General features: G+C 44.6%; 1 protein-coding gene across 1 annotated transcript in view; it reads right to left on the bottom strand.

Moving 5' to 3' along the window:
- The window catches only part of Rnf150 (ring finger protein 150), a 215,612-nt gene extending 197,649 nt beyond the window's left edge, over positions 1-17,963 (bottom strand). Inside the window, exon 1 of the mRNA XM_040734803.1 lies at positions 16,886-17,963. Coding sequence (XP_040590737.1) covers positions 16,886-17,708 — 823 coding nt within the window. The 5' untranslated portion in view covers positions 17,709-17,963. The remainder of the gene's footprint in view (positions 1-16,885) is intronic.
- Positions 17,964-18,445: the final 482 nt, after the last annotated feature.

The following is an 18,445-nucleotide window of genomic DNA, read 5'->3' as shown; positions in this document are numbered from 1 at the left end:
GTCTAGGCCCTGTCCTGGATGAAGTGACAGTTAATGGAGATCCACCTGGGGATCGGAGTGGAGATTGGGTGGGGGACTGGGGGACCTGGTGGGGAGGGTGGGGGAGGAAGGGAGGGAGAGGGATCTGGGACTGACGTGTGAAACAAGATTGTTTCTAACCTAAATAAAAACAATAATTAGTATTAAAAAATAAATGAATGGACTCAAAAAAAGATGTTAATAAAAAATTGCTCTTTTGTGGAGCTTGGGAGTTGGCTCAGTAATTAAAGTGTTTGTCCCACGAGCTTGGAGACCTAGGTTCAGATCCTCAGCACCAGGTAAAGGCCAGATAGGACGCTGTTGGGGAAGTCCTGTGCATTTGTCAATAAAGTACTGTCTGGCCAATGGGGAATCTAGATAGGAGGGACTAGGAGTCCAGGAGGACTCTGGGTAGGAGAAACACAAAGAGTTCGAGATGTAACGCCATGTTGGGGTAGGATCCCGGAACTATTCTCCGGTAAGAGACATACTTAGATTAACAATTATGGGGTACTTACTTAAGTCAGAGCTAGCCAGTAAGAAACAAACAAGGCCAACAGCTTCATAATTAATATAGCCTCCTGTGTGTTTATTTGGGACTGATGCGGATCTGGAACCAGGCGGGCAGAAAGGCTTCTCTCAAGGAAAAAGCTTCTCTTTACAGGACGCTGTATTACACATCTGTAACTCCCATGATGGGAGGAGAAAGTGTGTCTCTGTATCCCACTGGCCAACTTGCCTCTCCAAAATGAGAAGCTGAGAAACCAAACTGGTGAAATCTAAGTTCAGCGAGAGACCTTATCACAAAAAATAAAGTAGAACATGATTGAGGAGGACATCCAATGTTGACTTCTGGGCTCTGTACTAACATACACATATGCACACGCCTTTACACAAATACATGCTCACACACACATGTAGCACACATGCACACACACACACACGAAAGCGTTATTATTTGTGTTGCTGGCTTGCATTTCATTGAAATATATTAAATGAATTCTGACTTATACACACACTAAAGCATTATTATTTGTGTTGCTGGCTTGCATTTAATTAAAATACACTAAATGAATTCTGACTTAGGATAAGGGCAGAATTTCTAACAATTTCTGAAATGATCTTACACACACTTTTGACATTTTGGACTATGTGTTGAGTGGAAGATGAATTATCAGCACTGGATTATAAAATCAGAGTATTGATCAGCTCCAAAAGTTGTTGATGATGTTTATATTCTATATCTTGTGACATTAAGAGTACAAACAAGGTCAGCCAAAAAGATATTTACGCATGTGCATCTCTATAACATTCTGTCCTTAATAAGTAGTAAAATATATTTATACCAAGGAATTGGCTTAAAATAAGTGTTTTATGATCATCAATAAATATTTGATATGTATATCTTTTATAGGCCTATATGACTGGGACTGCACACACACACAAGTTTCTTGGCTTGAAAGGGTTTGTGAGTAGGAACGATATAAGCAATCTTGAGATGTAGAATGTACTCCCTAGGACCTATATTCTCAGAATAAACAATGACCTCTCTTCCTTGTAATAGGTATTTAAGCCAATGAAGGTTTTCTGAGTTTCTCTAATAAGGTGTTAATTAAACAAATATCTAAGCCTGTAACTGAAAAGGTATTTCTGTAGGAAGGGTTCCTTGGCTCATTTTCCTCCACAGTGTGGAAGCAGAGCTATTAGGATAGCTGGTCTGTCCCTCACAGGTGGTTACTGGGAGGTGTTTCCCCGAGTTTGCTCGCTTCCTAAGCTGTGTGAGGAGAACACAGACTCCAGTTCTAACCTCGTGTCAGGACTGCTCTAAGTCTGAGCTTATGTATCCTATGGCAAAGTCTGAATCTGAGTTTTAGGGGGATTGATTGAAGGACAGTCACCGGGAGGTCAGTAAGACTACCTCGTGTTCCCAGTGGCCCTGACAAATGAACTCCACTTGGGGTTGATCCTAGGTTCCTTCTTTATATGTGTTTTTCCCTGAGTCTGGAGCACTTTAAAAAACCAGACCTCTACACTTATAGATGATATGGTAGGTATCCTGATGGTATCTTTTTCAGACCATCTCTAGAAGGGTAACATGTTTGCTTCATCAAAATTTCTTCAGAAAAGGTGTATGGACTCTGAGACTGAGACTCATCCAAATGATAGGGCTCTGGACAGGCTGCATCCTTAGTTTTCCTGTATGATGACACAATCTGTTGTTATTTGATTGTTTTGGCAACATGGCAATCATCAGATAAACTAATCAAAAAGTGAAATTTGAGCTTTGTGTGTGTGTGTGTGTATTTATATTTTCTTATTTAAATTGGCCTAGTGTTAAATGTGATGAATTGCTAATAGGAGACAACAGAAAATATTTTTATAAATCAGCAAATTATAATTGTTTTACCATAGCAATTACAGTATGTTCTAATATCTTAACCTGCTTAGAAATTTCATTTTAACACCAAATTCCTACATTCTTAAATTAGTCAAATCCACTGTAACAATTATGTACCACCTTTTCAAAGAGTAAGTTTTAAAATGTTGAGCAGACTCAGGGTTATACTATGATCCAAAATGAATTCCAATTGGCATCACTAAGGAATGGCCCTTCTTCATATACTTTTCACACAATGACCAAGTTAGCAAACTTAAACACAAAACGCTTTTGTAAATAATATATTGTTACTTAATATGCTATCTCAGCTCAAGGAAGTTGAGTTATCAGATAGCAAGAAGCCAAATTACAGGTATCATTTAATTATTTAATTAATGAGACTTCTAATTTAAATGAAATGAGTTGTAATTGGGTGGAGAGGATTTCAAGGTAGTCAAAAGCTCAAGAGACTGAAAAACAAAGCATAATGACTTCTTAATCTACAAAACACAGATTAGAATTAAACAACCCTTCACACTTCCACAGGGCGGACTCCTCCAGGTTGGGTAGGAGCTGTGTTGCAAGGTGAGGTGTTCAGAATTTTATTCCTTCCTTTAAACACTTGCTCTAAAAGCCAGGTGCCCACACACACAGGTAGAAATCATTAAGATGTATCAGAGTTAAACAAGACAACGGGTCAATATTCTCAAAGATTGGGACCCATCAGGATGTCTGTGTTAGTTACCAGTGTACAAGGGTTACCCAACTCTTCACAGGAAAGTAAAGCACATGCTCATGAGAGAGATGGCAGGAGACTTCAACTTGATAAAAGAGGATCAGTTTAACATTATAAATGTATCTATGAAAGGTTAAAAACCACTAAGAATAACAAGTATGATATTACATATAGAAATGAAATGTTAAAGTAACTCAGGAATTACCTCATTACTTCAAGCTATCTATGCCTATAGTTCTTCTGAGCTAAAATGTAGACACTCAGGTTCATAGATTAAATTCAATACCCCTAAAACTTCAATTATTGAATCAAAAATCCACTTTCACAGATACCGGTTTTCTTATTATGATTTAGAAATAAAATTTGAAGCTTTCTCCAGCATCTCTCCCATGGCCCTAAAGGTCACAGCCTTACATATCATATCCATCATTTTTCATTCATTGTTTTCTTCATTTGGGAGAATCCTGACATCCTTCTTCATGTGCCAATGACTTTAAATTCTTTTGAAATAAAACAGTGTTTACATGGAGCAACAGATGCATACATAGATCTCTGTCAGCCCACAGAAGTCTTTAAGGTAACACTCAGGATTGCTGGAGGCCCCAGGTGGACCAGATGCCACATCCCAGGAAGATAATTCAGGCAGCACTACTATACCCGGGTACTTGACTTCAGATTCACTTCTGCATTTGATAACAACTGGTTCCCAAAGACCATTTCTTTGCCATTATCTGTTATGGTAGAGCTCCATAAAACAGAGTAAAAACATTCTGAACAGGTGGCAACTGATCAGGGATTACATTCCATTTAGAAGAGAGTTCTCTGAGCACAGTCCAGGTGAGAATAACTTAGCTATTTACAAGTCAGGGAATAGTTAATCACTCCAATTCAATATTATCTTCAAAATGAGCCAAAAAAGTATATATAATGTAAAGTCATTATCCTATCAGTTATATAAGCAATGACTCTGGGAATAATGGGCAGTATATATTCTCTGGCTCATTCCTATTTTCAATAACTACTTACTACATACCATTTATTTCTAGGAATATGTGCGTGTGTGTGTGTGTGTGTGTGTGTGTGTGTGTCCTCAGACAATTTCTCCCCCCCCCACCCCATGGAATGTGTTTCCATGGGAGAAAGAAAGAGAGGAATAGAATACATGATGAATGAAGTAGAATAATTGCAAGAGTTGTTAAGAAAAATATAACAGAATGAGGAGCACATGAACTTTTTCATAGTGTCCAGAAAGACTCTTCAGTGACGGAGATGACTCAGCAGTGCCAGGAAGATGAGGGATTAACCACGGGCATATATGTAGGGAATCTGCAGAAAATGAAGATGGCAGCTAGGTTACTACTTACCTATGTGATGATTCACATAATTCTATAAAGCCATCCAATTATATTTACCAGAAAGTACTTTGCCCTTATTCTCTTAGTGTGAAAAAAAACAACAAATTCAATTTACAAATAGTGATTAAGTCTGGTGAAACAAGCATATATATATATATATATATATATACATATATATTCTTGTTTTGGTATCATTCTCAAATATTTTAGGTGCATGAAGAATTATTTGAATAACTCTGCTTTAAAATTTTTGGTTTCCAAAGACTCTGGGTTTGGAACAAGCCTGAACCATCTAAGGCGAGAAACAAAGAACAGCTACCATGGAAAGGGAGTCGCGGCAGGAAGCTGGACTGGGTGGATCATTGGGAGGCAGTGGGGGCAAGGTGAGACCTCTGATTTGGTTCCTGGCCTGATGGGAAGTCCTTGTGATACCCGACTGGGAGAATGCTTGGCTTAGGTGTATATTTTTAAAAGTGTGTCATGTGCCTGTTGGAAGCAGACCAGAATAGAAGCTGGCCACTGTGGGGAGGAGATAACACGTATCCAGAATTTATGGAGAGGGTATTATAGACATCCAGAATAGAGGCTTGCATCTATGGAGAAGAGCTGACAGACATCTAGGCAGATGTGGTCACTTGTGTTCATATTGTAAGAGAACTGATGGTCAGGTGAAATTTATTCAAAGTATGTCTCTTCTGATCATCATTATAGTTCGCCGTTATTCAGTACCCAGAGCTGATCTTTCACTACATTACATGCTATAGGAGACGCCTGGGAATGCAATGTGTTCATTTTGCAAACAGTGACTCCAAAGCTTGGGCAAGCATCTGGCCCGGGAAGACATGCAGTTCTTAGAGAATTGTTTTCTTTGCTCGCCATCTGCCTGACTTCAATCTTCATGGCCTTGGTGTCTGGGCATGAGACCAGGCCAGCGGGCACCAGAACCATCTCCACCATGGTCATCTAATCTGCAAACCAACCTATGCACTGAAAACTGTGTGCGAGAAATGGAATCTATCCACTTGGTTAAAAAAAGAAAAAAAGAAAAAGAAAAAGCAATGCGGTATTTCACCCTCTTCGGGTTGAGAGACTACAAGAAAAACACGAATACTTGGCATGCAAATGAAATCTTATTTGATCTAGATCAAATGCCGTTTCACTGTCTCATGTTGTCGTAGCCATTTGTGATGCACTGTGGTTTCAGTCTCTCCGTAAGCTTTCTAGCACTCACTGCGCACACCAGCAGCAACAACAAAACAGACTTGAGGGGACTCTCACCCGGTGTGGCGGCTGCCAGTCTTGGCTGTCGGTTAGCATCACCCCGGGACCCACCTCATGCCAGACTGATCGTATCAGGCTCTTTGCAGACCGTCTGCGGGCAGCTTTGCAAACAGGGGGAGGGACCTATGGAAGCCAAGACCCCGTTCGGGAGGATCCAATGACAGAAAATGAGACTCGGAGGAGGGGAGCGAGCTGCCAGGGGCACAGACGATTTGGAGTAGAACCGCAAACGAAGCTGGAGTCTCCTGAGCGCTGCTGCTACTTTACATTTAATATCTCCCAGACACAGAACTGTGTAGCGGGAACAGCACCGGTCGTGAGCCGGACGGCTCCATCACTTACTGCTTTGGATTCTCAAGCTCCTGCGGCTTGTGCCAGCTGGCAAACTAGTCCAGCTTGCAGCCCCACGAGGCCGGTGAGCTGGGGCGAGGCCTGCAAAGCATCAGCGTCACCACCACTAGCTGACACACGGTTTCATTCCTCCAATCAAAAGTCATACATCAGAAGAGCACCCAAATAGGTCGCTAACCGGCCGTAAAACAAAACAAGAATCCCCAGAGACCTGCTGTGCAGCCAAACATGGAAAGCTGAGCGGTTTGGAACATATGTACATTTATACATATATATATATTTTCATTCTCAATTTGGTAGAAGTCAATAGAAAAGAGCAAATGAATAGAGGAGGAGCCGGAGAGATGATTCAGCCGTTAAGAGTGCTTGCTGCTCTAATAGAGGACCTGGTTAAGTTCCCAGAACCACACGCTGGTTTGCAACCATCCACAACTCTAGTTCCAGGGAGTCCAGTGCTTCTCCTGCCCGCAGCAGGCCCCAGGCATACACATAAGTGCAAAACACTTAGGCACACAAAATAAACCAGTAAATCAATAGAGTGAATAGTTGGCTTGTGGATGGGCTTTGCTCCTTTCCTCTGCCTTTTAAAATATTCAACATTCTCAAATTTGTCTATTTGGCATTGGCATAGCATTGAAGGCAAGATTTACACCAGTTTCTCTCTGATGTAGAAAAATGGCTGATGCGTTTGTTGTGTGCGTTAATTATATGTCTAGGTTTCCTTCCTTAGCCCCAGATAGCAAATATACACATGCACATGCTTATATGCACACATTATATTTGTATACATGCATTCTATATATATGCACCACTCCTTTTGTATTGTTGTGACTCAACACCGTGACCACGGCAACCTGCAGGAGGAAGTGTTTATTCGGGGCCTGTCATCCCAGGAGTCAACCATTACCACAGGGGACGGTGCTGAAGCCAGCCCCGGGCTTGGCAGCTGGAACTGCTAACCACAGTAACTCTAACCAGAAGCAGCAGAGATAGAAGCGTACTGGGAGGGGGCACAGGGGTTGTGAAGCCTCGAGGCTCACTCCCTGTGACACACTTTCTCCAGCAAGGATGCACGACTGGGTACTGAGTACTAAGATGCCCAAGATTTATAAGCCACAATGCATAAACAGGCAATTTTGCTTTTCACTTGTAAACTTTTTTCCTTTTGGTTTTGTGAAGCACCGTTTCTTGGTGTAGCTCTGGCTGTCCTGGAACTCGCTCTGTAGACCAGGCTGGCCTCAGACTTACAGAGATCCTCCTGCCTCTGCCTCCTGAGTGCTGGCTGGGATACTTTTATTAACGGAGTATGGTGTTCTGCCTGCGTGTATGTATATACATCATGTGCCGTGCCGTGGAGGCCAGAAATGGGCATTGGATCCCCGAGGACTGGATTATAGGCAGTTGCAAGCTATCACGTGGGAACCAAACCTGGAATGTCTAGAAGAGCAACTGTTATTCCTGACTCCAAAGCCATCTCTCCAGTCCTCCACTTTTTTGCTTCTTTTCAGTTTTGTAGAAGATACGGAAATTTCAAGACTTTGACATGGAAACTTCCCCTGGCTGGTTCTTCTAATAAACAACACTATGAAAATCTGGTTCCTTGAAAAAAAAAACTGTCTGTTTGGCCCATGTATTTCATTTAACATAAGACCTTAAACACTAGTGTGTGTGTGTTTATTCATATTGCCAAGTGATACTAAACACTGCACATATCTAAACACGGTCACTTGTACTGTCTTATGTCCTTCAGTGACTTTATCCTCTTACCTGAAGACCCATGCGCCTGCTTTCTTTCACAGTCTGCAAAACGGATACATGCTTTTGTGACAGGCATCTCAAATTAGACTCTACCGGACGCGCGTGTATACGGGCCAAAGGGTAAGAAAATGGGCGCTTAATGTCAGAACCACACTTTCCTGTGAAATTAAAATTGCCATATAATGCAATCCATCATTCTGGTCTCTAGGCTGCTTAGCAATATTTACTGAGCACTGTCCGTATGTCAAGGGGCTCTTCAAGCCTTGAGGAACTTACCCATAAACAAAGCAATGTCTACAAGCCTCGCTTTCACGGAGCGTAGGTCCTGTGAGATGGTAGCAAACCGTTAAGAGCAGTACAATGATGGGAGCAGAAGGGACTAAGTTCCCAGGAGGAGAAGCGGCGGCAGCAGCTGCTGCTCTCCTTGGAGTGGGCAAGGCTGCATTTGCGTTGAGGTGGCCAGTTAGGGAAGAGAGCCAAAGAGGCAGCTAGCTCAGCAGCACTACGAGAAGATTACTCCAGAAACTTCCCAGCTAAATGAAGGGCAAAACGTCTTTTTCTGGCGTCCTACTGGTTGGGTTATCTGGTATCACATCTCTGATGTAGGTTCGGTCAGTTTGCAATGGTGTGATAGCCAGATGAGACCCACTTCTGTAGGAAACAGGGAAGAAAAGCAGTGTGTGTGTGTGTGTGTGTGTGTGTGTGTGTGATGTGTGCATGCACATGCACCCTGACAGTACGCCTGAAAACACTTTTTGCCTTGTCCACCCTACTTAAGTGGATGGTGCAGGTAATGGCTAGCTACAATTGAGAAACACCAAGATGAATTGGTTACAAAATAGAGAATTTCCTGGGGACCTCCTTCCTAATATGGGTACCCATTACCTTACCGTAACACAGGCACGTCATATACTGCTCTAGAAGTCACACATGTAGTACAAAAGTATTTCTAAATTTAAAAATCCCCATTATTATTAGAGATGTGTATGTACCTTGCATACAAAAGTATCAACAACCCAGAATCAAGCCTCAACTTTCTAACTAAAAGGTATTCTACATAGCACTGTGTATGACACAATAGGCCAAGCAAAGAAGCAAACAGAAAATGCTGCATATAGAAATTAATTTATAATTTGAAACATGAGAACAATTAATTTTATTTTATTGTAGGAAAACTAGGAATTAGAACTAAGGAGAAGGCCGGGCGGTGGTGGTGCACGCCTTTAATCCCAGCACTCGGGAGGCAGAGGCAGGCGGATCTCTGTGAGTTCGAGGCCAGGCTGGACCGACAGTCTCCAAAACAATACGGAGAAACCCTGTCTCAAAAAACCAAAAAAAAAAAAAAAAAGAACTAAGGAGAAGACTCAGTGGGTAAGGGTGTTTGCTGCCAAGACCTGGGCTCAGTCCCTGCACCCACATGGAAGAAGAGAACTAATGTCCAGAAAGGTGCCCGTTAGCCTCCCCACACGTGGCACAGGATGTGAAGACCCACACATTCATACACACTTACACACATAAAAAGGGAAGGTAGGAAGGAAGGAGTAAGATTTAGGTCTAACCACAATCGTTAATATTTTGGTTACTCTACAGGAAGCACATTTATCCATCTACAAATTAAACCACCAAATGACTAATCCATCTAAGCTTAAAATAATAGCATGCTACCTTGTACCTGTAAAACGACCTTCACTTAACACAGCAGTCATTACTGGGCCTTAGAGCAATCCTGCTTTGAAAATTACCTTGTTTCTCGGAGTGTTGTGTTACAGCAAACCCTCAAGGCTTCAGACAATCTGAAGAAGGTTTTAACTTCATCTTAACTCAAATTTAGCATCTCTCCACTTACACTAGGAAAGACACAGGCCTAGCATCATTTACTCACTCAGCGATGATAGATTCTCTTAAGAGTCTACAAAAATGAAACATCCCTTCTGGGAATAAACTGAAGGCCCAGTTCACTGCAGGCTGGGTTCCCAGCCAGAACGGTGACTAATGTTGTTGAGCCCCTTCATTTTAAGAGAGGAAACGGTTTCTAAGCCATCAACTCCACATCAGAGGTATAACCACCCCATTTTGAGAGCTACAAGAATTGGGTCTACAGAAAAAGTCTCCCAGCTCTTCTGGATCATTCTAGATTTCACAGCCAATAAGACTACTTCCTTTCTTGAGAATCTGGGGCAGGGATTAATAAAAGAGCAACAGGAATGGTGATCAAATTCTAAGCAAAGATTAGGAAGAGAAGGGTAGGATTCCTTCCAAACCCCAAGACATGTATTTCTATGACCAAAAATGTGTAAACCACTCACTCAGTTTCTGGAAATGCCCTGGCCATATTAACTTGCACTGCCAAGAATGTTATTTAACACTGATGATGAATTATGACCTTTAGCATCAGAGGCTGTCTATTGGACTGCTGTTTGCCAGGAAAGATGGGGGAGAGTTATGGTTTAGTGAGAAACAAACGAGAGCACACAAACTAGCTGGGAGGGTGATGGTTTGTGCGAACTTAAGGCCAAACATAAAGGACAGAGTTTATGTATGAATCTTAGCAGACAAGTGAAGTGAAGGCAGGTCCTGTGATCTCAGGCCTGGGAAAGCCCACCCCAGTGCCAAAGAAAGCTTAACATCTCAAAGGAACCCCTTCCCATTTCTAAACACATTTACAACACTACAACACGAATGTTTTGCCCCTTCTGACCCAGATTAAATTTAAATTCTGTTTTCTGCAACTTCATCTCACCACCTCTAGTGGGACCCTGATAAAGCTCGGGTTCCAAACACACTCAGCCTGTGTTGAGGCTGGGAGCACCAGTGAATGGAGCAGACCAAGAGCCATAAGAGGTGCTGGGGACTTGGGCCAGACTACTTCTTGCCAAGCAGGGGGACAGGCATGTGAAATAATTTTCTGACCAACAAGAGTGAAAAAATTGAATTTTAGTAGATGTATCCTTAAATTTTGATGCATAAAAATACATTTCTAATAGTTCTTAGAGATAAATTTATCCAAACTTTACATTCCACATACAAGAAAACCCAAACCAAGAACAGAAAATAACAGATGAACCCTTACCCACTGAGTCTTCTCCTTAGTTCTAACTCCTAGTTTTTCTACAAAAAGATGAGCTTGAGATAGATGTGGAGGACAAGAGACTGAATGTAAGGTCTTGCCTTTCTCTTGCAGACATGTTGTTTTCCAGTTGGTGACAGGTTTGCCTACAGACTCATGAACATGTTCTGAAACAAGAATGGACCCTACTGCATTGCCCCATGCTCAGGGTTAAGTGACCACTGTCAATTGTCAGCTGTGGAGCTGATACGGAGCACGAGGGGATAGCTATAATCACAGACACCAAGGGCAGGCCACCAGCATCCATGGCTGAGTTCTATACCTTACTGCCTTGTGACCAGGTTACCTACACTTTCTCATGTAAAAAATCAGGGTAGTTAGTGGAGCTGTCTCAGCATGCTAAGAACTAAGATAAATACAATAGTTCTTAGAGTATCCCCACCACAAAGTAAGTCCCATTTGATCTTCATTATCACAAAGGAAGAACTATGATGTACTGAAAGAGAAGTAAGTACAGCCCTTAACAGAAAATATAAAATAAAAATGCATGGTAGGCATTCTAGAAACATAAGAGCCCTAAAAATTGATTTAACCAAAACAGCTAGCTCCTGTATGGAGGAAAGGGCAGAAGGAGACTGGCCATTAAATCTAGGGCCATCAAGGTAGCATGAACCCATGCAGTAAAGTATTAGACACATTCTATGTGCATAGGAAGCTTCTATTATCTTCTTGCTTCCTCCCACCTTGGAGTAGTCAAAAACATGTGGATTATTCTCTATCTGCCTCCTTTCCAAGTACTGAAGATGATCCATAGCTTCTGTAGCCTCCCTTCTCTCCCCCCCATCACTCAAGAGCTGTCAAAGGTCTTTCCTAGGAAACTAGAGATTTATCTGCCTCTTGACTACATACTTGTGATGGAAAAACAGAAAACTAACAAGTGTATCCTTTGAAACAGGCAAAAATGTAACTTCTTCCATAAGGTGACACAGAAAGACAGCTGTTCATATGGGGATTCACCCACCACAGGTTCCATGCATGTCCTCACTGTGATAACATGAAGCTTCTGCCGAGAGAAGGTGTCAGTGTAATGACAGTCATGTGAAGCTCCTCGGTGATCAGAGGGGCAGAACATACTCTTTCAAACAGTGGAGGTGGCCAATGGAAATGGGATGGCTGCTCTGTCACTGAAGCATAAAAGAATGAATTCAGAGTTCTTTCTTAAGGTTGCTAGAGGCTTGGTGAGTCAGAGGATATGGTGCTCTATCCTATAGTTTCTGATTCTTGCTGTATGTCACTGAGTTATAAGAGTTGACATTGGGGCTAGGGAAATGACCTGGTGGATCAAGTGTTTGCAAACCCAAAAATCCAAGTTCAGATCCCCAGTGTCCACATACAAAAGTCAACCTGAGAAGGTGGTTACAAGTGGATCCTAGGGGCTGCTAACCAGCCATGGTTTCCAAATGGCGAGTCCCAGTTTCAATGGGAGACCCCTGCAGAATGCCAGCTCAGATTTAGGTAAGATGCAGATACTAGTATACTAACCCATGGAATTCACTTAACCATCAGTGCAGGTGGACCCAGTCACAATGGAGGACACTTAAGTCCCGGGAGGTTGGATAAACTGCTCAAACTCACAGTGCTAAAACAGCAGAGCCAGGATACAAGCCAAGTGTCTCCTCTGGAGCTGTGCTCTAGTTAACATGTCCCCCCAAAAGGCCTATAGAGAGCTTTGATGTCCTTCTCTCAAAGGACACTGGAGGAAGGCTCTTGGGAAGGCATCAGACCAACTCCAAGGGTCTCACTGCTTTTGTGTGCACCTGGATTTTCAAGTCAGGGCTTGCACCAGGGGGAAGATGCACTCTGGGACAACTGTTTGCTCTCATCCCTGATGTTTTCTCTAAAGATGCTGCACCTCCCTGCTCTCTGCAGAGGACACACACATTCAAATGCAACAAGCCCTCACAGAGACATACTCATTTTCTTCCCTCCTGGCTTCCCCCAGATCTCCTGTCCTCTCCTTTTCCTTCTTTCCCACCTTTCCTGGACAAAAATGGCATGAATTGAAAGTCTAAGAAGGAACAAGTACTGGCTGACCTAATGGGGTTGGAGATAAAAATGAAAAGGGAAAAGTTTACTTGAGAGAAGTAACGGCTAAGCTAGGTACAGTGGCACAGTTACAACTGCAGGTGCTAGGGGATTGGGAGTTTGTAGTCAGCCTGGGCTGTACAGCAAGACCATGCCTTAAAATAAATGTAACTGCCATTAAAGTGGAACCACAATGAAGACACCACCTGGCACTGACCTTGATTAAAATGTGTTTAACAAGCGCCAACGAGGAGGCTCAGGAACCAACACCTCAGAATGGTGGTAGTGACAGGAAATGACTTGGACACTTACGGAATGCTCTGGTCTGCATTCTGCTGCTACGGTAAAGACCATGGTTGAAAGCAATCTGGGGGAGATGGCGTTTACCCCATCTTATAGCTCTCCAGTCATTGAGGCACATCAAGACCGAAATTCAAGACATGGATGGGGAGATGACAGAGGAACACTGCTTAATGACTTGCTTGCTAGGGTTATGCTCAACTTGCTTGCTAGGGTCATGCTCAGCTTTGCTTGCTAGGGTCATGCTCAGCTTAATTTATTATACCTCCAAGGACCATCTGCCCTGGCATGGCACTACCCACCCTGGACTGGGTCCTTACGCATCAATCATTAATGAAGAATATACTCCACTTATCTGGCTATAGTCCAGTCTTATTGGGAATTCTCTCATCTGATGCTTGCTCTTCCCAGATGACCCTAGCCTATACCAAGCTGACAAAAGAAAACCTAACTAGCATAAGGAAGGGTTGTGGCAGTTCCTCAAAAGTCATAGAGTGGCCATGTAACCCAGAAATTCTACTACTCAAAATAAACCTAAGAGAATTATACATATGTTCACAAACATGTACAGGAATGGGGGCACACACACACACACACACACACACACACACACACGGCTCAAGAATGCACATAACAGCATCATTTATAACCCCTCAGTAGAAATAAACTAATGCCCATAAATAAGATGTGGAATACCATTTGGCGTATAAATAAATGAAATAGCAATCAGTTGACACTACAACCATGGTCAACACAGGGGAGTGTACAGTATGTGAAAAAATACATAGACCAAGTCCACATATTAGAGAATTCCATCCATACTCTGTGAACAAGAGACAAATACATAGAGACTGAAAGAAAACCAGCCGGCTAGCATTTGACTCGAGCTGGTTGCACAGGTATGGAGGAATAACCACAAACAGGAGGATATGTCCTTGGGCTCACACAGCCTGGGGGCCACGTAGACCAACCAGTATGTGAAGCAACATGGTACTGCCTAAATAATGAATTTTATAGTGTGAAAACCATACATTAGTGAAGCTGAGTAATCCACTATTAAATAAACTACCGTGGACACCAGGAATGTCCACTTCTTTCTGACTGAGAGGTGGCAGCTGCAGAAGTGGCAGAAACTCAAAACTATGGATTCAGAAAAAGAAAATATCTGAAAGAAAGAACATAGAAGAAAAGGGGGAGAGAATGAAGAGGATACTTTTCTATTTAATTGAATTTGTATTTGTTGGGTATGTTAGGTACCTATCATAGCAGATATATAGACACTATAGGTGATCTCCAGAATTCCAAATCCAAATCTTCTTTTCCCAAAGATATTAACTCCCAAAATCAGGGTATCCATGAGAGGTAAGGCAACATTAGCTTTTAATTTTCCTCCAAATTTCCCAGGGACTAGATTGCAAAGGCCACAACTGTGTCCTCTGGTGTCCTGCATTCCAAGCTCATGAAATATAAATATTCCATTGACATGTAGCCTGTCCATTGTTTCCTATGTGAATTCCCAAGTCTAGTGTGCTCATCCTGTATATCACACTGTCCTGTAGAAGACTCCTGCTCTGACTCCAGCAGGAACTTGTCCAAGGCATAACTGGAGTTCAAGGCTAACAGCAGATACAGCTTTAACAGTTATTGTTTTTGAAATGGAGAAATATTGTGTCCTGGAGGCTTCTAACTTTTAGACTATCATCAAACCTGTTCCACTCAGTATGCCTTAAGCATCCTTTGTGTAGAAAATCAAATTATAGCTTTCTCCAAGAATGGGTGAGCCATTAATTGATCCAATGTGTCTACGGTTCTGCAAACAGTTTCTTGGACAGGAACACATGATGACCAGTATGTTGTGCACAGAGAAACCCAGTTTAAGATTCCATGTTCAGACATGGAGAAGCATTTAAGGACTCCTGTAAATTCAATCAACAACGTTGGTGTTTACAGAACCCAGAATAACTCCTGCATGTCCTACTTCCCACTCCTGAATCTATATTTTCCATATTAAATGTTAATTGAGAGATACCTTACATGACTCTGAGCACTCTTCATAGTGCAAACATCCTTGGAGATCAAGTTTAAGCAGTGGTCCTGTGACTCAAAGTCAGAGTACAGGCCTCTCCCTGGGAGAACAGTTTCAGCTCCAGGAGTTACAGCAAATACCTCTGATGTGCAGGTTGGAACTTTTCTAAAAAGGTAATGGCCTCTCTTCACAATACGCTGCCTGCAGTTTTGTGGCCTGTTTTTCATAAGCCTCTGGCATTTCCCCCTCCCAGCCTGTTTGCCTGAAGGTTGACATATGCCCTTGACAATAATAGCTGGTGTTGATCACTCGGGGCAAATTCATTGTATAGTTTACTAATAGGTGGCATGAGCTCTTGAAAGGAAACCCTGTCTCTAAAGAAAGCAGGGCTGCACACAGCCAATCGGGGTATTCCGTCTCGGTTGTCTGCTTATTAAAAATCTGCCCTTTAGTTTCAATAATAGTTTTGACTGGGGCTTCTCTTCTCAGAACACTCCCTGTCATATCTCTCATTTCCTGCCCCTCCCCCACTGCCTTCGGGGACCTCATCTCAGGAAAACCTGTGAGGAAAAAGGATCCGGCTCCCAGGCACCTCTGTTAAAGCCTGCTCTCAAGGAGGGTAGTTTCCTAACCCAGCTGCTTGTGCTAACAATCATGAGTAACACAGCCTTGTCGAGTCTGTTACCCCTCCCACTGAAACACTGCTTATAGACTGTGTTCGGTTGGGATAACAATGTTTGTTTACAGTCCTGTCCTCCTGTCCCCGTGATCATCAGCAAACTGTGTAGTGCGGTCCTCAGCGTTCTAAAACAGGCAGGCAGAGGACAACAACAGGGCAAAGTAATTCTAACTTTATTGTTCTCCTTGGCTTGTTGGACATTGCTGCTAGTCACCACGGGCCCCTGCCAGTCAGCTTCTGTCTAGATGACAGCCCCGTCAGAGCTGGCACACGGAATGTTATTCATGGTCTGTGTAAACTCAACAAGGGGAAGGGGCTCTCGAGAAGGGTTGGAACCTGACTTTATGGAAGCTGTAAGCGGTCAGCTGCAGGCAGGCAACTTGATCTGCCTCTTGATACACACACACACACACACACACACACACACACACACACACTTGCATCAGGGATGTATATCTGATGCACACAGTGAGGCACAGAGCTGAGTTATCAGATCTTTCGGTTTCAAACAGGTGCCAGGGAGGGCCACTAACAAGACGATACCAGTCCTGTACCCCAAACCTCACTTCCCACGTTCTCCGGGGAGAAGTCAGTCAACCCACCACTGTGAACCTTCTCCCGAACAAGAAAGACTCTCTGATATCCCCCAACATACTGAAACCTCTTCTACCTCTCCTTCCCTATCCCCAAGTGATGCTTAACAAAACTTAGTAGGTTCCTGCATAAGACACCGGTCCCTGGTGCTTCCTGGACTTTCCAAGCAGAGGTGCCCAGTAGGCAGCCCTGGGTCTCCCATACGCTTCCCCGGGCTCCCCTCCCCCACGTCCGCCAGGCACCCCTGGGGTCGCTCACCTGCGTGGGGCATGGTGATGGTCTCGTTGGTGTTGGAGCCCACATTGAAGATGACCACGGCCGAGGCATTCTGCAGGAACGCGTTCCGGATCTTATCCCTGTAGGTGCAGTTGCCCTTGGGGATGAGGGCTATCCAGTGCTTGCCGTGGGCTGGAGCGGCGAACTTGGTGTTGGGGTCGCAAGCCAGGCGGTCGTGGGCCGAGCTGGCCATGACCACCTCCCCGCGCGCGTCCTGCTTGGGCGAGTGCTCGCCGTACCGTCCGCACTCTGTCTTCTCCGTATGCAGCTCTGCGCCGCCACCGCCGCCGGCCACCGCGGCCCCGGGCTCGGGCTCGGCATAGGTGATGTTCACGAAGGCGGTGTACCATTCCTCCTTCTCCGCCACGGTGAAGTCCAGGCAGAGCAGATGCACGAAACAAAAGGAAAGCAGCCATGTTGAGAGAGCCAGACTGCGGCACGCTTGGATGAGAGACATTGCCATCTCTCTCCTCCGGGGTCCCCTCCCCGCCCCCTGTGTCCTCCTCCCTCTCCGTCCTTCCTTTCCCGGCCCCGGCCAACCCTGGCCGGCCGCTTCTGTCCTCCTGCCGCTGCGGCTCACTCCCGGGCCGGCGGGGCCCCGGCTGGGACACGCAGTCGCTGCTGCGGAGACAGGATTCCGGGCGAGCGGGCGAAGCCGGCCCTGTCCCCTTCTCAGCCGACGCGCGGCGCTGGCATCCGGCTTCCCGGGTGATAGCGGTGGCGACACCGAGCGGGCGCCTTGCGCTTGCGGGGGAGTCGGGCTGCCGGGCGTCCTGCTCCTTGACTCGGCGCCGCCCTCTCTCATAGGGGTTGCGGGGTTCCTGGAGTTTAGAGGGGGTAGCGGCTCTGCTCGTTAAGGCCGGGAGGGACGGGGGCGGGTTGCTCGAGGTCCTGGGTGCTTGGACTGACGGTCCAGCTGCAGTCTCGGCGATAGCTCCGACTACGCGTGGGTTCCTTAGGGCAGTGGCGCTGCGCTCCTGGCTGGACTAGGTGGCTACGCCCGGGACACTCACTTGCGGAGGGAGTGAACCATATGGGGCGAATGGGATGGGGGGTGGGGGGGCCGTGCGTGCGGGGAGGGATACAGCGATTTGTGTGTGTGTGTGTGTGTGTGTGTGTGTGTGTAATGTGTGCGTGCAAGGAGGAGCTTAGTATGATGTCAAAGCTCCTGGGCTCCCCTTGCCATGCTCACTCTTTCTCTCTTCCTGGGAGTGAGCGACCTCTGGCGGGCCTCAAGTTCTGTCTCAGCCAGCCACTTGGATCAGTTGGGGCAAAAGGGAAAAGACTTTTGCATTGGGCACAAGGCCAGAGCCTTAAATTCAGGGAAGTGTTTGTACCTCTCTTGAACCTTTCCCTTGGCTGGAAAATGTGCAGAGGATCCCAAAGCTGGTGGATCACGAGGCCCTTTTTCCCCAGTCCTGAATATCTAGGACAGTGTCTATCGAACACCATTTTAAAACCAGTACTGATCTGCTCTAATGCAAGAGAGTTTCAAGTTTATTGGGTCAGGGGTGGGGTCTCTGGTGATGCGTGCTTGCTAGT

The sequence above is a fragment of the Mesocricetus auratus genome, unplaced genomic scaffold (genome assembly GCF_017639785.1).
Source record: "Mesocricetus auratus isolate SY011 unplaced genomic scaffold, BCM_Maur_2.0 Super-Scaffold_100041, whole genome shotgun sequence".
Classification (NCBI taxonomy): domain Eukaryota; kingdom Metazoa; phylum Chordata; class Mammalia; order Rodentia; family Cricetidae; genus Mesocricetus; species Mesocricetus auratus.
This window is presented reverse-complemented; position numbering and strand designations above follow the sequence as displayed.